This window comes from Amblyraja radiata, unplaced genomic scaffold, assembly GCF_010909765.2.
Source record: "Amblyraja radiata isolate CabotCenter1 unplaced genomic scaffold, sAmbRad1.1.pri scaffold_679_ctg1, whole genome shotgun sequence".
Lineage (NCBI taxonomy): Eukaryota > Metazoa > Chordata > Chondrichthyes > Rajiformes > Rajidae > Amblyraja > Amblyraja radiata.
Genome location: NW_022630701.1, coordinates 10,891 through 31,297, shown reverse-complemented (window position 1 = coordinate 31,297; position 20,407 = coordinate 10,891). Strand labels below are relative to the sequence as shown.

Genomic DNA, 20,407 nt, shown 5'->3' with positions numbered 1-20,407 from the left:
AGGGGCCTGGAGGTGGTGTGTGGTGGGTGAGAAGACCTTTTATGTAGGTGGGGGCAAGACAAGCCCGTTGAAGGACTTTGTAGACATGGAGGAGGATCTTGAAGTTTTTATGGAACCGCACAGGGAGCCAGTGGAGAGGGTTTTGCCAGGATCGGGGGGGGGTGAAGATGTGGCCCCTTTTTCGGGCGCCCGTCAGGAGTCTTGCACACTGGGGCGTTTTGGAGCAGTTGCAGGCGGGACAGGGAAGATTGGCTGATGCCAGTGTAAAGGGAGAAGCTGCCTCACCCACTGAGTTACTCCAGCATTTAGTGTCCACACTGCCATTGGGAAAAAAACATCCCCCAAAAAAAACATCCCCCAGCTTCCGCCTATATTCCTGCTACCTATGACCAATTTTGGTCGGTTTTCCTGAAACGCTAAAAATATTTTTCCCTCCTCCTCCCCCCCCGTATTCCCAGAGTGATCCCTGATTCCCTGATCACCACCTGCGTCGGGAGGGGAAGCAGGATGTGACGGAGCGTTGGGTTTTTTTCCCGAGCAGCTTAAAGGCAGGCGGAGTCGGCCAGTGGCCAGGACTAGCTGGAGCTCCGTAGCTGGGATCTCTCCCCCACTCCCTCCCCGCCCGGCCCGATATCTCCGCCCCGCTGCCGATGTATGGAACCCCCCGCTCACTCCCGCAGGCCAGGCGACTCCACCGTGCTAGGCTGCAGCCGGGGACCGGCCCCCCGCTCTGGGGGGTGAGTGGGGAACCGGGAGGGGAGAGGGGGAGTGGGGATGGGTGAGGGGGTGAGTGGCGAAACGAGATCGGTGTGGAGGGGCGAATGGAGACGGGAGGGGGAGGGCGGTGAGATCAGCTGCGGGCGGGTGGGATGTTCGGGGGGGGGTGTGGGTGTAAATCCCTGGTCGACTGGAGCGAATGCTGTTTAGTCTCGACACAGAACGCCGCAGTAACTCAGCGGGTCAGGCAGCATCTCCGGAGAGAAGGAACGGGCAGCGTTTTGGGTCGAGACCCTTCTTCAGACAGTCTCGACCCCGAAACGTCGCCCATTCCTTCTCTCCAGAGATGCTGCCCGTCCCGCTGAGTGACTCCAGCGCTTTGTGTCGAACTCCGGCGTAAAACAGCGTCTGCAGTTCCTTCGGACACGGTTTAAAGAAGGCCACCGAACTGCAGATTATTCGACGGTATTGGCCAGTGGCCATTGGCGGATGTTTCGATTATTCTCACATGTAGCGGGGTACAGGGAAAAGCATTTTTGTCTTGTGTGGGAAGACTGTACAAGATAGACACAAAACGTTGGAGTAACTCAGCGGGACAGGCAGCATCTCTGGGGAGAAGGAATGGGTGACGTTTCAGGTCGAGACCCTTCTTCAGACTGGGAGTCGGGGGAGAAGGGAATGAGATAAAATCGATGAGACCAGGAGGGGGGGCTGGATGGGAGGGGAGGGGGCACAGTCTGTTCCAGCGTTCCCGAGGTTGGGAGAGGGGATGGTGATTCACGGGCAGGGTGGGCCGGGGGTCTCGGCTGAGAGAGAGAGGGCAGGCAGTGGCCCGAGGCTGCGTCCAGATATGACTGACACCCCCACCCCCCCCCCCCCAATCCACAGGTGCCGCTGGGATTTGCCGATGTCACCGTGAATTAATTCCTGAGACGGATCTGGAACCTTCGATGTGAACAGGTAGGAACAGAGGCGAGAGGGACTCCCCTCCCCGCACCGACCAAGATATAAGAGTAGAATCAGCCCGTTCGGACCGTCGAGTCTGCCCCGGCATTCAACCATGGCCGATCTCTGCCTCCCATTCCCATTTTCCTGCCTTCTCCCCATAACCCCTGAGGCCGGTTTCTTGAAGGGTCTCGACCCGAAACGTCACCCATTCCTTCTCTCCAGAGATGCTGCCTGTCCCGCTGAGTTACTCCACATTTTGTGTTTATCTTTGGTTTAAACCAGCATCTGCAGTTCCATCCTACGCAAAGTTGGGATAGTCCCAGCCTCAACGACCTCCTCTAGCAGCTTGTTCCATACACCCACCATCCTTCCGTGTGAAAAGATGACCCCTCAGATTCCTCCCCTTCACCTTAAACCCACGCCCTCTAGTCCCAGAGTCTCCTACTCTGTGGAGCAGACTTGTTGGGCCTAATTCTACTCCTAATAGGTCATGGCTGATCATCCAAAATCAGTACCCCGTTCCTGCTTTCTCCCCATATCCCTTGATTCCTTTAGCCCTAAGAGCTAAATCGAACTCTCTCTTGAAAACAAGTCCACACCTTTAATTGTAAAGAGGGAACTGCAGATAGAAACATAGAAACATTGAAAATAGGTGCAAGAGTAGAGGCCATTCGGCCCTTCGAGCCTGCACCATTCGCCATTCAATATGATCATGGCTGATCATCCAACTCAGTATCCCATCCCTGCCTTCTCTCCATACCCCCTGATCCCTTTAGCCACAAGGCCCACATCTAACTCCCTCTTAAATATAGCCAATGAACTGTGTGGCCTCAACCGCCTTTTGTGGCAGAGAATTCCACAGATTCACCACTCTCTGTGTGTGAAAAAATGATTTTCTCATCTCGGTCCTAAAAGATTTCCCTCTTATCCTTAAACTGTGTGTGGCCCCTAGTTCTGGACTTCCCCAACATCGGGAACAATCTTCCTGCATCTAGCCTGTCCAACCCCTTAAGAATTTTGTAAGTTTCTATAAGATCCCCCCCTCAATCTTCTGAATTCTAGCGAGTACAAGCCGAGTCTATCCAGTCTTTCGTCATATGAAAGTCCTGCCATCCCAGGAATCAGTCTGGTGAACCGTCTCTGTACTCCCTCTATGGCAAGAATGTATTTCCTGGTCACAGATGCTGGTTTAAATCAAAGGTCGACGCAGAATGCTGGAGTAACTCAGCGGGTGAGGCAGCATCTCTGGAGAGAAGGAATGGGCGACGTTCTGCGCCTCCACTCGATCTATTCCGCTTGTGATTTACGCGCTCCTTTCCCCCCCCCCCCCGCTATGCCTGCAGCTCGCTTTCACGCTCAAGATATCTCTGCAGCTGCCCTCATCATCCTGCTTCCCCTCCCCCGGGATGTGTGAGTCACTGTTGCCGCTCGCTCCCGTCCCGGCCATTGTTCCCTTCACCTGCTTCCTCTCAAGCCGACCGTAGAATTCCCGACCTCCGGAGAACAGGAACCAGTTTCCCCTGTTGTCGGAAGGAACTGCAGATGCTGGATTAAACCGTAGACACAGAATGCTGGAGTAACTTGGTGGGACAGGCAGCGTCTCCGGAGAGCAGGAATGGGTGACGTTTCGGGTTGAGACCCTTCTTCAGACCCATTCCTTCTCTCCAGAGATGCTGCCTGTCCCGCTGAGTTTCGCCCGGCTTGTTGGCGTCTTATAGAAACATAGACAATAGGTGCAGGAGTAGGCCATTCGGCCCTTCGAGCCTGCACCGCCATTCAATATGATCATGGCTGATCATCCAACTCAGTATCCCATCCCTGCCTTCTCTCCATACCCCCTGATCCCTTTAGCCACAAGGGCCACATCTAACTCCCTCTTAAATATAGCCAATGAACTGTGGCCTCAACTACCTTCTGTGGCAGAGAATTCCACAGATTCACCACTCTCTGTGTGTGAAAAAAAAATGATTTCCTCATCTCGGTCCTAAAAGATTTCCCCCTTATCCTTAAACTGTGTGTGGCCCCTTGTTCTGGACTTCCCCAACATCGGGAACAATCTTCCTGCATCTAGCCTGTCCAACCCCTTAAGAATTTTGTAAGTTTCTATAAGATCCCCCCTCAATCTTCTGAATTCTAGCGAGTACAAGCCGAGTCTATCCAGTCTTTCTTCATATGAAAGTCCTGACATCCCAGGAATCAGTCTGGTGAACCTTCTCTGTACTCCCTCTATGGCAAGAATGTCTTTCCTCAGATTAGGAGACCAGAACTGTACGCAATACTCCAGGTGTGGTCTCACCAGGACCCTGTACAACTGCAGTAGAACCTCCCTGCTCCTATGCTCAAATCCTCTATGGCAAGAATGTCTTTCCTCAGATTAGGAGACCAAAACTGTACGCAATACTCCAGGTGTGGTCTCACCAAGACCCTGTACAACTGCAGTAGAACCTCCCTGCTCCTATACTCAAATGCAGGTACAGCTGGCAGTGAAGAAAGCGAATGGCATGTTGGCCTTATCTTTTGTGTTGACCTGTGCAACCCCTTTCTCCTCCTCCCCCTCCCGACCCCCGACCCCAGGGTGACGATGGGATCGACGGCTGAGAGCTACATCAAGGAGTTTACCCGACACTCCACCGACATGATGCTAAACCTGAACGAGATGCGAAAACGGGAGATGCTGACTGACGTCCGGCTCCTGGCTGAGGGGCGACAATTCCGGGCGCACAAGGCCGTGCTGGTGGCCTGCAGGTACCGCTCCTCGCCCCTCCAGAGGTCACGTTGCACTTGTATAAGACGTCGGGGAGACCGCCTTTAGTGTTCAGTTCTGGGCGCCGTGTTATGGGAAAGATATTGCCAAACCTGACAGCAGACAACACACAACAGGTGCAGGAGTAGGCCATTCGGCCCATCAAGCCAGCACTAGCATTCAATGGATAATAGACAACAGGTGCAGGAATAGAGGCCATTCAGCCCTTCCAGCCAGCACCGCCATTCACTGTGATCATGGCTGATCATCCCCAATCAGTACCCCGTTCCTGCCTTCTCCCCATATCCCCTAACTCCGCTATTTTTAAGAGCCCTATCTAGCTCTCTCTTGAAAGCATCCAGAGAACCGGCCTCCACCGCCCTCTGAGGCAGAGAATTCCACAGACTCACAACTCTCTGGGAGAAAAAGTGTTTCCCCGTCTCCGTTCTAAATGGCTTACTCCTAATTCTTAAACTGTGTGGCCCCTGGTTCTGGACTCCCCCAACATCGGGAACATGTTTCCTGCCTCTACCCTGTCCAAACCCTTAACAATCTCATATATGTTTCAATAAGATTTCCTCTCATCCTTCTAAACTCCAGAGTGCACAAGCCCAGCCGCTCCGTTCTCTCAGCATATGACAGTCCCGCCATCCCGGGAATTAACCTGGTGAACCTACGCTGGGCTCCCTCGATAGCAAGAATGTCCTTCCTCAAATTAGTGGACCAAAACTGCACACAATACTCCAGGTGTGGTCTCACTAGGGCCCTGTACAACTGCAGAAGGACCTCTTTGCTCCTGTACTCAACTCCTCTTGTTATGAAGGCCAACAGGCCAAAACTGCACACAATACTCCAGGTGTGCTCTCACTAGGGCCCTGTACAACTGCAGAAGGACCTCTTTGCTCCTATACTCGACTCCTCTTGTTATAGACGTCACCCATTCCTTCTCTCCAGAGCTCCTATGGACAATTGGTGCAGGAGAAGGTTGTTTGAGCCAGCATTGCCATTCAACGTGATCATGGCTGCTCAATGGGTGACGTTTCGGGGTCGAGACTCTCGTGCGCATGTCTGTACGTAGTTGCCTCGTTCTCCCCTGAACTGACGGACTCCCCTCTTTTTCTCCCCAGCGGTTTTTTCTACTCGATCTTCGCCGACCAGTGGCGGCGGCCTGTCGAGCTGGTGAGCCTGCCGGTGGGGGTGAGCGCGGAGGGGTTCCGCCTCCTGCTGGACTTCATGTACACGTCCTGCCTGCCGCTGGAGCCCGCCACGGTGGCGGAGGTACTGACCGCTGCCGGCCACCTGCAGATGGAGCATGTGGTGGAGGCCTGCCGCAGCTACGCCCACTTCAGGTAGGCACGCTTGGACTATCGTGAGCAGTCAGCGTAGCAGCAACCATCCCGGGAACGACTGGCTTGATTTAATGTATGTTTAAGAAGGAACTGCAGATGCTGGACAAATCCAAGGCCGACAAAAATGCTGGAGGAACTCAGCGGGTGAGGCAGCATCTATGGAGCGAAGGAAATAGGTGACGTTTTGGGCCGAGACCCTTCTTCAGACTGACGAAGGAATAGGTGACGTTTTGGGCTGAGACCCTTCTTCAGACTGACGAAGGAATAGGTGACGTTTTGGGCCGAGACCTTTCTTCAGACTGACGAAGGAATAGGTGACGTTTCGGGTCCAGAACCAGGGGCCACACACACAGTCTTAGAATAAAGGGGAGGTCATTTAAGACTGAGGTGAGAAAAAAACTTTTCCACCCAGAGAGTTGTGAATTTGTGGAATTCCCTGCCACAGAGGGCAGTGGAGGCCAAGTCACTGGATGGATCTAACAGAGAGTTAGACAGAGCTCTAGGGGCTAGTGGAGTCAAGGTGAGAGGGGGAAGGGGCTTCGGGGATGGGTGGGCCAGACTTGGCTCCCTCAGTGAGGGGAGACACTGTGTTTGAGTGGGAAGGAACTGCAGCTGCTGGTTTAAACCGAAGATAGGAGAGGTTCTTCTGCAGTTGTACAGGGCTCTGGTGAGACCACATCTGGAGTATTGCGTACAGTTTTGGTCTCCTAATTTGAGGAAGGACATCCTTGTGATCGAGGCAGTGCAGCGTAGGTTCACCAGACTGATCCCTGGGATGGCAGGACTGTCATATGAGGAAAGATTGAAAAGACTAGGCTTGTATTCACTGGAGTTTAGAAGGATGAGGGGATGGGGTAGATCTTATAGAAACATATAAAATTATATAAGGACTGGACAAACTAGATGCAGGAAAAATGTTCCCAATGTTGGGCGAGTCCAGAACCAGGGGCCACACACACAGTCTTGGAATAAAGGGGAGGTCATTTAAGACTGAGGTGAGAAAAAACTTTTTCACCCAGAGAGTTGTGTGAATTTGTGGAATTCCCTGCCACAGAGGGCAGTGGAGGCCAAGTCACTGGATGGATTTAAGAGAGAGTTAGATAGAGCTCTAGGGGGCTAGTGGAGTCACAAGGGATATGGGGAGAAGGCAGGCACGGGTTATTGATTGGGGACGATCAGCCATGATCACAATGAATGGCGGTGCTGGCTGGAAGGGCCGAATGGCCTCCTCCTGCACCTATTTTCTATGTTTCTATGATGTTGATGATGAGAAACTCAGTGGGTTAGGCAGCATCTATGGAGCGAAGGAATAGGTGACGTTTCGGGTCGAGACCCTTTTGGGTCTCGACCCGAAACGTCACCTATTCCTTCAGATCAGTCTGAAGAAGGGTCTCGACCCGAAACGTCACCTATTCCTTCGCTCCATAGACGCTGCCTCACCCGCTGAGTTCCTCCAGCATTTTTGTCCACCTTCGATTTTTCCAGCATCTGCAGTTCCTTCTTAATCATTTCTTTTAGGAAGGAGGTGGGGAGGAATTTGTTTAGCAGGAGGGTGGCGAATCTGTGGGATTCATTGCCGCAGAAGCCTGTGGAGGCCACAAGTCAATTCATAATTTTTCAGGCAGAGGTAGACAAGTCCTTGATTAGAACGGGTGTCAAGGGTTGCGAGGAGAATGGGATTCGGAAGCGGAGATCAGCCACGATTGAATGGCGGAGGGGACTCGATGGGCCGAATGGCCTCATTCTGCTCCAAACACGTGTGAATTTAAGGTAGAGATAGATAGATAGATAGATTCTTGGTTAGTGCGGGTGTCAGGGGCTATGGGGAGAAGGCAGGAGAATGGTGTTAGGAGGGAGAGATTGGATAGAGATGAGGAGAAATTTCTTTAGCCAGAGGGTGGTGAATCTGTGGGATTCTTTGCCACACAGACGGTTGTGGGGGCCACAAGTCAGGATATTTTTTAAGGCGGAGATAGATCGATTCTTGTCTGTCTGAAGAAGGGTTTCGGCCCGAAACGTCGCCTATTCCCTTCGCTCCATAGACGCTGCCTCACCCGCTGAGTTTCTCCAGCACTTTTGTCTACCTTCGATTCTTGATCAGTGCTGGTGTCGGGGGTTATGGGGAGAGTGGGGTTAGGAGGGAGAGATAGATCAGCCACGATTGAATGGCGGAGTAGGCTCGATGGGCCGAATGGCCTAATTCTGCTCTTGTGATGGTATGAGCTTGTGATGATCGGGCTATGATGGGGCTGATTGGAGGGCGGAGTGGACTTGATGGGTGGAATGGCCTAATACTCTTTCTCTCTCTATCCCCTCTCTCCCCTATCCACACAGGGCTCCACTTGGTCTCTCGGCCCTCAAGAGCCGGGATCCTCCACCAGCAGCCGGGCCACTGCCCCCCGCGGGCTCCGTCTCCGTGCTGCCCTGGGTGCCGGTAGGCTGCGGCCTACGCCCAGACTCGGCCTTCCGTTTCCCGGGCGCTTGGCGGGGCCCCTGGCTGGGCCTGCGCCGGTGCCCGGAGCCTCCGCTGCCGCTCCCGCTGCCGGCCTCGGGCGGGGAGAGCCGCTGCAAGCCGTCGCCCCCTCTCCCTGACAGCCCGCAGCGTCCCGGCCTGCGGCCCAGCTCGCCCACCGAGTCGAGGAGCGCTGGCAACGGCCGGGCCCAGGCTGCAGGCCCGGCCTACCAGGCCCAGGCTCCAGGCCCGGCCTACCAGGCCCAGGCTCCAGGCTCGGCCTACCAGGCCCAGGCTCCAGGCTCGGCCTACCAGGCCCCAGACCAGGCCCGGTCTCCAGACCAGGCCCAGTCTCCAGACCAGGCCCAATCCCAGGCTCCCGACCAGGCCCAGCCCCAGGCTCAGGCTCCGCACAAGGCCCGCAACTGGAAGAAGTACAAGCTGATCGTCCTCAACTCGCTGAGCCAGGCCCGCAGCCCAGTCCCGGGAGCCGAGGAGATGGAGGAGGAGGAGGAGGAGGAGGAGGTGGAGGAGGAGAGCAGCCGGTGAGTGGAGCCAGAGGAGAGGGGAGGGGGGGGGGAGGGGGAGAGAGGGACGTTGCTGGGCCTGGAGGGAGAGAGGGGGTGGGGAGAGAAAGTCTGAGGGGGGTGGGTGGGTGGGAGGTGGGGAGAGGGGCTGGATCAGGGGATATTGTTAAGGCCGAGATGGATAGATTTTCGATTAGGTTTACGGGGAGAAGGCGGGGGAGTGGGCTTTGGAGGGAGAGATAGGGCAGCCGCGATTGAATGGGCCGAATGGCCTGATTCTGTTCCCATCACGTTCGGCCCCCGTGCCCTAATCGCCCCCCCCCCCTCTCTAACCCACCCAGGTCTTCGACGGAGTCCCAGAGCTGCTCCGACTGCTCCGTGTGTTTCGAACGCTCCTCGGAATTCTGCCACCACGTCCTGGATCCCCGCCCTGGGGGGGAGACACCGGAATACCACTCGGAATTGTCCGACAGCGGCTCGGGTAAGGGTGAGAGGGGGGGCAGGATGGCGGGGGAGGGGGAGGGGGGCTTCGGGGATGGGCGGGCCAGGCTTGGCTCACTCAGTGAGGGGAGACCCTGTGTTTGAGTGGGAAGGAACTGCAGATGCTGGTTTAAACCGAAGAAAGTGTGGCAATGTGAGCTGTGAAGAGGATGTTAGGAGGTTGCAGGGTGACCTGGACAGGTTGAGTGAGTGGGCAGATGCGTGGCAGATGCAGTATAATATAGATAAATGTGAGGTTATCCACTTTGGCGGCAAAAACAAGGGGGCAGATTATTATCTCAAGGGCGTTAGGTTAGGTAAGGGGAGGTGCAGCGAGATCTGGGCGTCCTTGTACACCGGTCACTGAAAGTTGGCGTGCAGGTATAGCAGGCAGTGAAGAAAGCTAATGGAATGGTGGCCTTCATAACAAGAGGATTTCAGTATAGGAGTAAAGAGGTTCTTCTGCAGTTGTATAGGGCTCTGGTGAGACCACATCTGGAGTATTGTGTACAGTTTTGGTCTCCTAATTTGAGGAAGGACATCCTTGTGATCGAGGCAGTGCAGCGTAGGTTCACCAGATTGATCCCTGGGATGGCGGGACTGTCATATGAGGAAAGATTGAAAAGACTAGGCTTGTATTCACTGGAGTTTAGAAGGATGAGGGGGGGATCTTCTAGAAACATATACAATTATAAAAGGACTGGACAAGCTAGATGCAGGGAAAAAGTTCCCAATGTTGGGCGAGTCCAGAACCAGGGGCCACACACACAGTCTTGGAATAAAGGGGAGGTCATTTAAGACTGAGGTGTGGAGAGAAAAAAACTTTTTCACCCAGAGAGTTGTGTGAATTTGTGGAATTCCCTGCCACAGAGGAGGCCAAGTCACTGGATGGATTTAAGAGAGAGTTAGATAGAGCTCTAGGGGCTAGTGGAGTCGAGGGATATGGGGAGAAGGCAGGCACGGGTTATTGATTGGGGACGATCAGCCAGGATCGCAATGAATGGCGGTGCTGGCTCGAAGGGCCGAATGGCCTCCTCCTGCACCTGTTTTCGATATTTCCATGGACGCAAAATGCTGGAGTACATAGGACAAGTTTGGAGGGATATGGACCAAGCACGGGCAGGTGGGACTAGTGTAGCTGGGACATGTTGGTCGGTGTGGGCAAATTGGGCCGAAGGGCCTGTTTCCACACTGTATACTTCTGTACCTTTTGCCCGATGGGAGAGGGGGGAGAAGAGGAAGTGACCGGGGGTGAGACTGGGCCGCGATGATGCTGCTGGCCTTAATCTCGGTGTAGATGGAGAGAGTACAGAGGAGATTTACTAGAATGTTGCCTGGGTTTCAACAACTAAGTTACAGAGAAAGGTTGAATAAGTTAGGTCTTTATTCTCTGGAGCGCAGAAGGTTAAGGGGGGACTTGATAGAGGTCTTTAAAATGATGAGAGGGATAGACAGAGTTGATGTGATCAAGCTTTTCCCTTTGAGAATAGGGAAGATTCAAACAAGGGGACATGACTTCAGAATTAAGGGACAGAAGTTTAGGGGTAACATGAGGGGGAACTTCTTTACTCAGAGAGTGGTAGCTGTGTGGAATGAGCTTCCAGTGGAAGTGGTGGCGGCAGGTTCGTTGGTATCATTTAAAAATAAATTGGATAGGCATATGGATGAGAAGGGAATGGAGGGTTATGGTATGAGTGCAGGCAGGTGGGACTAAGGGAAAAAAGTTGTTCGGCATGGACTTTTAGGGCCGAGATGGCCTGTTTCCGTGCTGTAATTGTTATATGGTTATATGATGGAAGGGAGGTCGGGAAGTGGAGTAGAGAGGGACTGCCCGGGGCTGAGGGACGTGTTTGCGGTGCGGGGTGAGAGGGGAGGGGTCGGCGTTGGGCTCTGCCACGTTGACTGAGCCGTACCCCCGGCTGTGTGTGGTTGCAGAGACGGGTGCCCTGTCGTGCCGATCGTGCCGGCTGAAAATGGCCGACGAGGACTGTCTGCAGCAGCACTTCCTGCTGGTCCACCGAGACGACAAGCCCTACAAATGTGTCATGTGCCGAGCGACCTTCCGATACAAGGGCAACCTGGCTAGCCACAAGACCATTCACACAGGTGAGGCAACTGGCCACAGGTGAGGGGGGGGGGAAGCTTGCCCAGGTGAGCAGTACTTCTGCAGTTCTGGTGAGACCACATCTGGAGTATTGTGTCCAGTTGTGGTCTCCCCTAATTTGAGGAAGGACATCCTTGCGATTGAGGCAGTGCAGCGTAGGTTCACCAGATTGATCCCTGGGATGGCGGGACTGTCATATGAGGAAAGATTGAAAACACTAGGCTTGTATTCACTGGAGTTTAGAAGGATGAGGGGGTGGGGGTCTTATAGAAACATATAACATTCTCGATTAACGATTCCTCTATTGTCTATGTTAATCCTAATCTGAGGAAATACATTCTTGCCATAGAGGATTTGAGCATAGGAGCAGGGAGGTTCTACTGCAGTTGTACAGGGTCTTGGTGAGACCACACCTGGAGTATTGCGTACAGTTTTGGTCTCCTAATCTGAGGAAAGACGTTCTTGCCATAGAGGGAGTACAGAGAAGGTTCACCAGACTGATTCCTGGGATGTCAGGACTTTCATATGAAGAAAGACTGGATAGACTCGGCTTGTACTCGCTAGAATTTAGAAGACTGAGGGGGGATCTTATAGAAACTTACAAAATTCTTAAGGGGTTGAACAGGCTAGATGCAGGAAGATTATTCCCGATGTTGGGGAAGTCCAGAACTAGGGGTCACAGTTTAAGGATAAGAGGGAAGTCTTTTAGTACCGAGAAAATCAATTTTTACACAGAGAGTGGTGAATCTGTGGAATTCTCTGCCACAGAAGGTAGTTGAGGCCACAGTTCATTGGCTATATTTAAGAGGGAGTTAGATGTGGCCCTTGTGGCTAAAGGGATCAGGGGGTATGGAGAGGAGGCAGGGATGGGATACTGAGTTGGATGATCAGCCATGATCATATTGAATGGCGGTGCAGGCTCGAAGGGCCGAATGGCCTCTACTCCTGCACCTATTTTCTATGTTTCTATAAGACGCCACCAAGCCGGGCGAAACTCAGCGGGACAGGCAGCGTCTCTGGAGAGAAGGAATGGGTCTGAAGATGGTCTATATTTCTATGTATTCACTGGAGTTTAGAAGGATGAGGAGGGGGGGAATCTTATAGAAACATATAAAATTATAAAAGGACTGGACAAGCTAGATGCAGGAAAAATGTTCCCAATGTTGGGCGAGTCCAGAACCAGGGACCACACACACAGTCTTGGAATAAAGGGGAGGTCATTTAAGACTGAGGTGAGAAAAAAACTTGTGAATTTGTGGAATTCCCTGCCCCAGAGGGCAGTGGAGGCCAAGTCACTGGATGGATTTAAGAGAGAGTTAGATAGAGCTCTAGGGGCTGGTGGAGTCAAGGGATATGCCCTGCTGACTACAAGGTTCTGAAGGTGGGTGTCGTCCATTTTGGTGACCGTCCCCGTCCTCTCTCCGCAGGGGAGAAACCGTACCGTTGTGACGTCTGCGGCGCGCAGTTCAACCGGCCGGCCAACCTGAAGACGCACGCCCGCATCCACTCCGGGGAGAAACCGTACAAGTGTGAGACGTGCGGGGCCAGGTTTGTGCAGGTGAGATCCACACGCCCACAGTCTCCGCCCACACCAGCCCACAGACTCCGCCCACCCCAGCCCACAGACTCCGCCCACCCCAGCCCACAGACTCCGCCCACCCCAGCCCACAGACTCCGCCCACCCCAGCCCACAGTCTCCGCCCACAGTCTCCGCCCACAGTCTCCGCCCACCCCAGCCCACAGACTCTGCCCACAGCCCACAGACTCCGCCCACAGTCTCCGAAAACTCCGCCCACAGTCTCCGCCCACAGTCCACAGTCTCTGCCCACAGTCTCCGCCCACAGACTCCGCCCACAATCTCCGCCCACAGCCCACAGTCTCCGCCCACAGTCTCCGCCCACCCCAGCCCACAGACTCCGCCCACATTCTCCGCAAACTCCGCCCACAGTCTCCACATACTCCGCCCACAGTCTCCGCCCACAGTCTCTGCAAACTCCGCCCACTTCGCCCACAGACTCCGCCCACAGTCCCCGCCCACAGCCCAAGTCTCCGCCCACATTCTCCGCAAACTCCGCCCACAGTCTCCACCCACAGTCTCTGCCCACAGTTGCCGCACACCTGCGTCCCCTCCACCTGCCCGGACATCTCTCGCCCGCTCTCCGCGCTTGCGTGTATCCGTATGCCGTCGATGGCCGTCCTCGGCGGCAGAGTCCCCGGTTCGATTCCGACCACGGGCGCTTGTCTGTACGGAGTTTGTACGTGACCTGCGTGGGTTTTCTCCCAGATCCCAATGTTGGGAGGGAAGTCCAGAACCAGGGGCCACACACACACACACACAGTTTAAGAATAAGGGGTCGGCCATTTACAACGGAGACGAGGAAACACTTTTTCTCACAGAGAGTGGTGAGTCTGTGGAATTCTCTGCCTCAGGAGAGGCCGGTTCTCTGGATGCTTTCAAGAGAGAGCTAGATAGGGCTCTTAAAAATAGCAGAGTCAGGGGAGAAGGCAGGAACGGGGTACTGATTGGGGATGATCAGCCATTATCACATTGAATGGCGGTGCTGGCTGGAAGGGCCGAATGGCCTCTACTCCTGCACCTATTGTCTATGTTTCTCTACGTGCTATCCAGCCAGTGGAAAGACAGCAGGTGATTATAATCGAGTCGGATGCCGACAAGATGGGTCTGCTGCCCTTGTTCTCCAGACTTGCTGCCTGAGCCGCTGAGTTACTCTCCGGCGCTCGCTGCCTATCTTTGGTCTAAACCGGCGTCTGCAGTTCCGTCTGACACGGTGTGTTTTTGCCTTGTTTGCCGCGGCAGGTGGCCCATCTCCGAGCTCACGTGCTGATCCACACCGGAGAGAAGCCCTACCCCTGTGAAACGTGCGGGACGCGTTTCCGACACCTCCAGACGCTCAAGAGCCACATCAGGATCCACACCGGAGAAAAGCCGTACCACGTAAGCATGGGGCAAGGGGTAGAGAACTCTACCCTGGGCCTGGACACTGACCCAGGGTGTGTGTGTGTGTGTGTGTGTGTGTCTAGGAGTGTGTGTGTGTGTCTGTCTAGGTGTGTGTGTGTGTGTGTGTGTGTCTAGGTGTGTGTGTGTGTGTGTCTAGGAGTGTGTGTGTATGTCTAGGTGTGTGTGTGTGTGTGTGTGTCGGTGTGTGTGTCTAGGAGTGTGTGTGTATGTCTAGGTGGGTGTGTGTGTGTCTAGGTGTGTGTGTGTGTGTGTCTAGGTGTGTGTGTGTGTGTCTAGGTGTGTGTGTGTGTGTGTGTCTAGGAGTGTGTGTGTATGTCTAGGTGGGTGTGTGTGTGTCTAGGTGTGTGTGTGTCTAGGAGTGTGTGTGTGTGTGTCTAGGTGTGTGTGTGTGTATGTGTGTGTGTATGTGTGTGTGTGTGTGTCTAGGTGTGTGTGTGTGTGTGTGTCTAGGTGTGTGTGTGTGTGTTGTGTGTGTCTAGGTGTGTGTGTGTGTGTGTCTAGGTGTGTGTGTGTGTGTGTGTGTGTCTAGGAGTGTGTGTGTGTGTGTCTAGGTGTGTGTGTGTGTATGTGTGTGTGTAGTTGTGTGTGTGTGTGTCTAGGTGTGTGTGTGTGTGTGTCTAGGTGTGTGTGTGTGTGTGTGTGTGTGTGTGTCTAGGTGTGTGTAGTTGTGTGTGTGTGTGTGTGTGTCTAGGTGTGTGTGTGTGTGTGTCTAGGTGTGTGTGTGTGCGTCTAGGTGTGTATCTAGGTGTGTGTGTGTGTGTGTATGTGTCTATGTGTGGGTGTGTGTGTGTGAGAGTGAGTGTGTGTCACAGTCAGAGAGACACAGACAGAGACAGACAGGGGGCTTCGCTCTGTGTGCGTGCGTGCGTGCGTGTGTGTGTGCGCGTGCGTGCGTGCGTGTGTGTGTGTGCGCGTGCGTGCGTGCGTGCGTGTGCGCGCGTGTGTGTGTGTGTGTGCGTGTGCGTGCGTGTGTGTGTGTGTGTGCGTGCGTGCGTGCGTGTGTGTGCGTGTGTGTGTGGGTGTGCGCGTGCGTGCGTGTGCGTGCGTGTGTGTGTGCGCGCGCTTGTGCTAGTGAGTGAAGTGTTGGCGAGAGAGGCGTGCTTTGTGTGTGTGCGCGCGAGCGTGTGGTGTGGGCAGGCGTGAGTGTGCGTGCGTGTCTTGTGTGCGTGCGTGCGTGAGTGTGTGGGCGTGCGTGCGTTGTGTGTGTCGTGTGCGGTGTGTGTGGCGTGCGTGTGTGCATGCGTGCTGCGTTGTGTCTTGCGTGTGAGTGCGTGCGTGTGTGCGTGTGTTGCATGTGCGTTGCGTGTGTGAGTTGTGTGAGTGCGTGTGTGAGTGCGCGTGTGTGTGCGTGTGTGTGAGTGCGTGTGTGTGTGTTGTGTGGTGTGTGTGTGTGTGCGTGTGTTGGCGCGCGTGTGTGTGTGTGCGTGTGTGTGAGTGAGTGCGTGTGTGTGCGTGTGTGCGTGTGTGTGTGCGTGCGTGAGTTTGTGTTAGGATGTCTAGGTGTGTGTGTGTGTGTCTAGGTGTGTGTGTGTTTGTGTCTAGGTGTGTGTGTGTGTGTCTAGGTGTGTGTGTGTGTGTCTAGGTGTGTGTGTGTGTGTGTGAGTGAGTGTGTGTCACAGACAGAGAGACACAGACAGACAGAGACAGACGGGGCTTCGCTCTGTGTGTGTGTGTGTGCGTGCGTGCGTGTGTGTGAGACACAGCAGAGACAGAGAGATGGGGTGTAGAGGGGGCTTCGCTCTGTGTGCGTGTGTGCGTGTGTGCGTGCGTGCGTGTGCGTGTGTGTGTATGTGTCTATGTTTGTGTGTGAGACACAGCAGAGACAGTTTCTATGGGGTGTAGAGGGGGCTTCGCCGTGTGTGCGCGAGTGTCTGACACGCTGCCTGCTCTCGTTTCCAGTGTGAGAAATGCGACCTTCACTTCCGCCACAAGAGCCAGCTGCGTCTACACTTGCGGCAGAAGCACGGAGCCATCACCAACACCAAGGTCCGCTACAAGGTGCTGCCCTGCCCGCAGCCCTGCTAGAGATCGCCGCCGCCAGTGGAGGTGGTCCCGGACCCCCCCCCCCCCCTCCGCACGGTGGCGCAGCGTGCTGTCTGCGCGGAGTTTGCACGCACTCCCCGTGAACCCCGCGTGGGTTTTCTCCGGGCGCTCCGGGTTTCCTCCCCCCCACACTCCAAAGACAATTGCCTTCGGTAAAATTGTAAATTGCGTGTGGGATAGCATCAGTGTCGCTGGTCGATGGGCCGAAGGCCAAATCATTCACTGGACGTCTTCGAGAGAGAGTTCGATTTAGCTCCTGGGGGCTAACGGAATCAAAGGACATGCGGGGAGAGAAGGCAGGAACGGGGTTACTGATTGGGGATGATCAGCCGTGATCGTATCGAATGGCGGTGCTGGCTCGAAGGGCCGAATGGCCTCTACTCCTGCACCTATTGTCTATTGTCTAAGAGGAGGCTACGGGCTTTTTGGTTATTGAGTAATCGCGGACTGCTGTATGTCTCCCTCCTAACCCCATTCTCCCTGTAAACCCGGTGCTCAAGAAGGAACTGCAGATGCTGGAAAATCGAAGGTACACAGAAATGCTGGAGGAACTCAGCGGGTGCAGCAGCATCTATGGAGCGAAGGAAATAGGTAACGTTTCGTGCCGAAACCCTTCGGGTTTCGACCCGAAACGTTGCCTATTTCCTTTGGGTTTCGTCCCGAAACGTTGCCTATTTCCTTCGCTCCATAGATGCTGCTGCACCCGCTGAGTTTCTCCAGCATTTTTGTGTACCTCCCCCCGTAAACCCCCTCGACACACTGTACTAATTCGAGAATCTATCTATCTCCGCCTTAAAAGCACACACGGACTTGCCCTCCACAGCCGTCTGTGGCGATGAATTCTACCAGATCCACTTGGCAAGAGTTCCCGATGCTGTTGCGATTTGACAAAGCATCATCCTCTCAAGGCTCGCCGCGCTGGATGTCGAAACAAGGAACTGCAAATGCTGGTTTTATACCAAAGACAGACAACAAGCGCTGGAGTAACTCAGCGGATCTGGAGGACAAGGACAGCTGACGTTACGGTCAGGGGACCCTGCCCGATTGTAAGGGCGTGCAGCTTTTCTGCTGGTTGGATGAGCACGCCACCAAAAAAACCTTTCGCAAAGAAACATATATAAGGATCTCATAGTAGAAACATATAAAATTCTTAAGGGATTGGACAGGCTAGAGGCAGGAAACATGTTCCCCATGTTGGGGGAGTCCAGAACCAGGGGCCACACATACACACAGTTTAAGAATAAGGGGTAAGGCCATTTAGGACTGAGATGAGGAAAAGCTTTTTCACCCAGAGAGTTGGTTTAGAAAGGATGAGGGGGATCTCATTGAAACATATAAGATTATTAAGGGTTTGGACACGCTAGAGGCAGGAAACAGAGGGTAGTCGAGGCCAGTTCATTGGCTATATTTAAGAGGGAATTAGATGTGGCCCTTGTGGCTAAAGGGATCAGGGGGTATGGAGAGAAGGCAGGTACGGGATACTGAGTTGGATGATCAGCCATGATCATATTGAATGGCGGTGCAGGCTCGAAGGGCCGAATGGCCTACTCCTGCACCTAATTTCTATGTTTCTATGTCTATCTATGAAACATGTTCCAGATGTTGGGGGAGTCCAGAACCAGGGGCCACACACACACAGTTTAAGAATAAGGGGTAAACCATTTAGAACGGAGACGAGGAAACACTTTTTCTCACAGAGAGAGTTGTGAGTCTGTGGAATTCTCTGCCTCAGAGGGCGGTGGAGGCAGGTTCTCTGGATGCTTTCAAGAGAGAGGCTCTTAAAGATAGCGGAGTCAGCGGATGTGGGGAGAAGGCAGGAACGGGGTACTGATTGGGGATGATCAGCCATGATCACATTGAATGGCGGTGCTGGCTCGAAGGGCCGAATGGCCTCTACTCCTGCACCTATTGTCTATTGCGAATCTGTGGAATTCTCTGCCACAGAAGGCAGTGGAGGCCGATTCACTGGTCGTTTTCAAGAGAGAGTTAGATTTAGCTCTTGGGGCTAACGGAATCAAGGGGTATGGGGAAGAAAGCAGGAACGGGGTTACTGATTTTGGGTGATCACATTGAATGGCGGTGCTGGCTCGAAGGGCCGAATGGCCTACTCCCCTGCGCCTATTTTGTGTGGTTTCGAAAGTCGGGTCTCGAGCCGAAACGTCGCCTGTCCCTGTCCCCCGGAGATGCTACTGACCCGCTGAGTTACTCCAGCACTTTGTGTCCACTCGTGTGACCCTGTGTGTGTGTGTGTGTGTGTCTCTCTCTCCCCAACCCCTCAGGGAATCCACAAGAACCCCCTACCCCCCCCCCCCCCAAGAACAAGTGCTTTGTCTTCTGAGCTCACTCTCAACAACTTTATGAGTCGCTATTTTCTTTATTCTCTGCTGTGATGAGGATTTTTTGTAAATGTATCTCGGGCTTTAAAGCGATTTGCTGAGCAAAAAAATGTTTGAGAATAAACGTATCATTTTTTTTTTAACAAAAAACGAGGACTGGAGGTGTGTGTGTGTGTGTGGTCGATTATTTCTCGATGGCGTGCCGGGATGGAACTGCAGATGCTGGCGGTTATACAAAGTGCTGGAGTAACTCAGCCGGGACAGGCAGCGTCTCTGGAGGGAAGGAATGGGCGACGTTTCGGGTCGAGACCCTTCTGAACGTCGGGAGACACAGACACAGAGATAAGGAAGGGCAGGGTGTGAAAATGAGATCAAAAAGAGATGTGGTTCGTCTGAAGAAGGGTCTCGACCCGAAAGGAGGGAGACACAGAGATAAGGAAGAGCAAGGTGTGAAAATGAGACATCAAAAGAGATGTGGTTCGTCACAGACGAACCACATCTCTTTTGATGTCTCATTTTCACACCTTGCTCTTCCTTATCTCTGTCTCTCCCTCACCCATTCCTTCTCTCCAGAGATGCTGCCTGTCCCGCTGAGTTACTCCAGCATTTTGTGTACCATTCAATTTTCAATTTAAAAACATTATTGGCATGATAAAATACATCGTTACATCGCCAAAGTATAAAACATGACATCCATATTTAAAATGCATCAGTATAAATACAAGTCTACAGTGCATGGATAGATATGTCCCTGTACATAAACTCACAATAGGCCTATAGCCCTTTATTGATGCTACACATTCTTGCAGCTGTAAGCAGTACAACACAATAGCAAGTTTAGCAATTCAATGTTCATTTCTTAGTGTCAGTTAATGTCAATTAATAATAATAATAATAATGGATGGGATTTATATAGCGCCTTTCTAATACTCAAGGCGCTTTACATCGCATTATTCATTCACTCCTCAGTCACACTCGGTGGTGGTAAGCTACTTCTGTAGCCACAGCTGCCCTGGGGCAGACTGACGGAAGCGTGGCTGCCAATCTGCGCCTACGGCCCCTCCGACCACCACCAATCACTCACACACATTCACACACAGGCAAAGGTGGGTGAAGTGTCTTGCCCAAGGACACAACGACAGTATGCACTCCCAAGCGGGATTCGAACCGGCTACCTTCCGGTCGCCAGCCGAACACTTAGCCCATTGTGCCATCTGTCGTCCCAATTAGTGTGTGCGTGCATATGTTCTGCCCTCCACAGGCCACTTGGCCCCATCGCTCCTATACAAGCCGGGTGACACAGCCTCACAGCTCCAGAGACCCGGGTTCGATCCCGACTGCGGGCGCTGTCTGTACGGAGTTTGTACGTTTTCTCCCCGTGACCCGCGTGGGTTTTCTCCGAGATCTGCGGTTTCCTCCCGCGCTCCGAAGACGCGCGGGTTTGTAGGTTAATTGGCCTGGGTGTAAAATGTAAAGATTGTCCCCTAGTGGGTGTAGGATGCTGTTAGTGTGCGGGGGTCGCTGGTCGGCACCGACCCGGTGGGCTGAAGGGCCTGATTCATGGCTTCTCCATCCGTAACGTCACCTATTTGTTTTCTCCAGAGATGCTGTCTGACCAGCTGGGTCTATCTTCCATTTAATTTAAACCAGCATCTGCAGTTCCCTCCTATACTATATATATTCTCACACACACAGAAACACACACACACACACTCATACAGACACACA

At 53.5% G+C, this 20,407-nt stretch overlaps 2 protein-coding genes across 3 annotated transcripts in view; both read left to right on the top strand.

The window, feature by feature from the left end:
* The window catches only part of LOC116970256 (B-cell lymphoma 6 protein homolog), a 38,846-nt gene that overhangs the window by 14,437 nt on the left and 4,002 nt on the right, over positions 1–20,407 (top strand). The window contains exons 1-11 of one of the 2 annotated variants that reach the window (XM_033016933.1): positions 566–737; positions 1,606–1,677; positions 4,240–4,410; positions 5,536–5,757; positions 8,092–8,754; positions 9,078–9,217; positions 11,152–11,322; positions 12,748–12,878; positions 14,139–14,276; positions 16,200–16,343; positions 16,428–16,433. In XM_033016933.1, the coding sequence (XP_032872824.1) occupies positions 4,247–4,410; positions 5,536–5,757; positions 8,092–8,754; positions 9,078–9,217; positions 11,152–11,322; positions 12,748–12,878; positions 14,139–14,276; positions 16,200–16,325 (1,755 nt within the window). In that variant the 5' untranslated portion in view covers positions 566–737; positions 1,606–1,677; positions 4,240–4,246 and the 3' untranslated portion in view covers positions 16,326–16,343; positions 16,428–16,433. Of the gene's footprint in view, positions 1–565; positions 738–1,605; positions 1,678–4,239; positions 4,411–5,535; positions 5,758–8,091; positions 8,755–9,077; positions 9,218–11,151; positions 11,323–12,747; positions 12,879–14,138; positions 14,277–16,199; positions 16,344–16,427; positions 16,434–20,407 lie in introns of those variants that run through there. The other variant, XR_004411084.1, reaches the window with a different exon arrangement.
* The window catches only part of LOC116970255 (monocarboxylate transporter 13-like), a 4,399-nt gene continuing 3,126 nt past the window's right edge, over positions 19,135–20,407 (top strand). The window contains exon 1 of the mRNA XM_033016932.1: positions 19,135–19,156. Coding sequence (XP_032872823.1) covers positions 19,135–19,156 — 22 coding nt within the window. The remainder of the gene's footprint in view (positions 19,157–20,407) is intronic.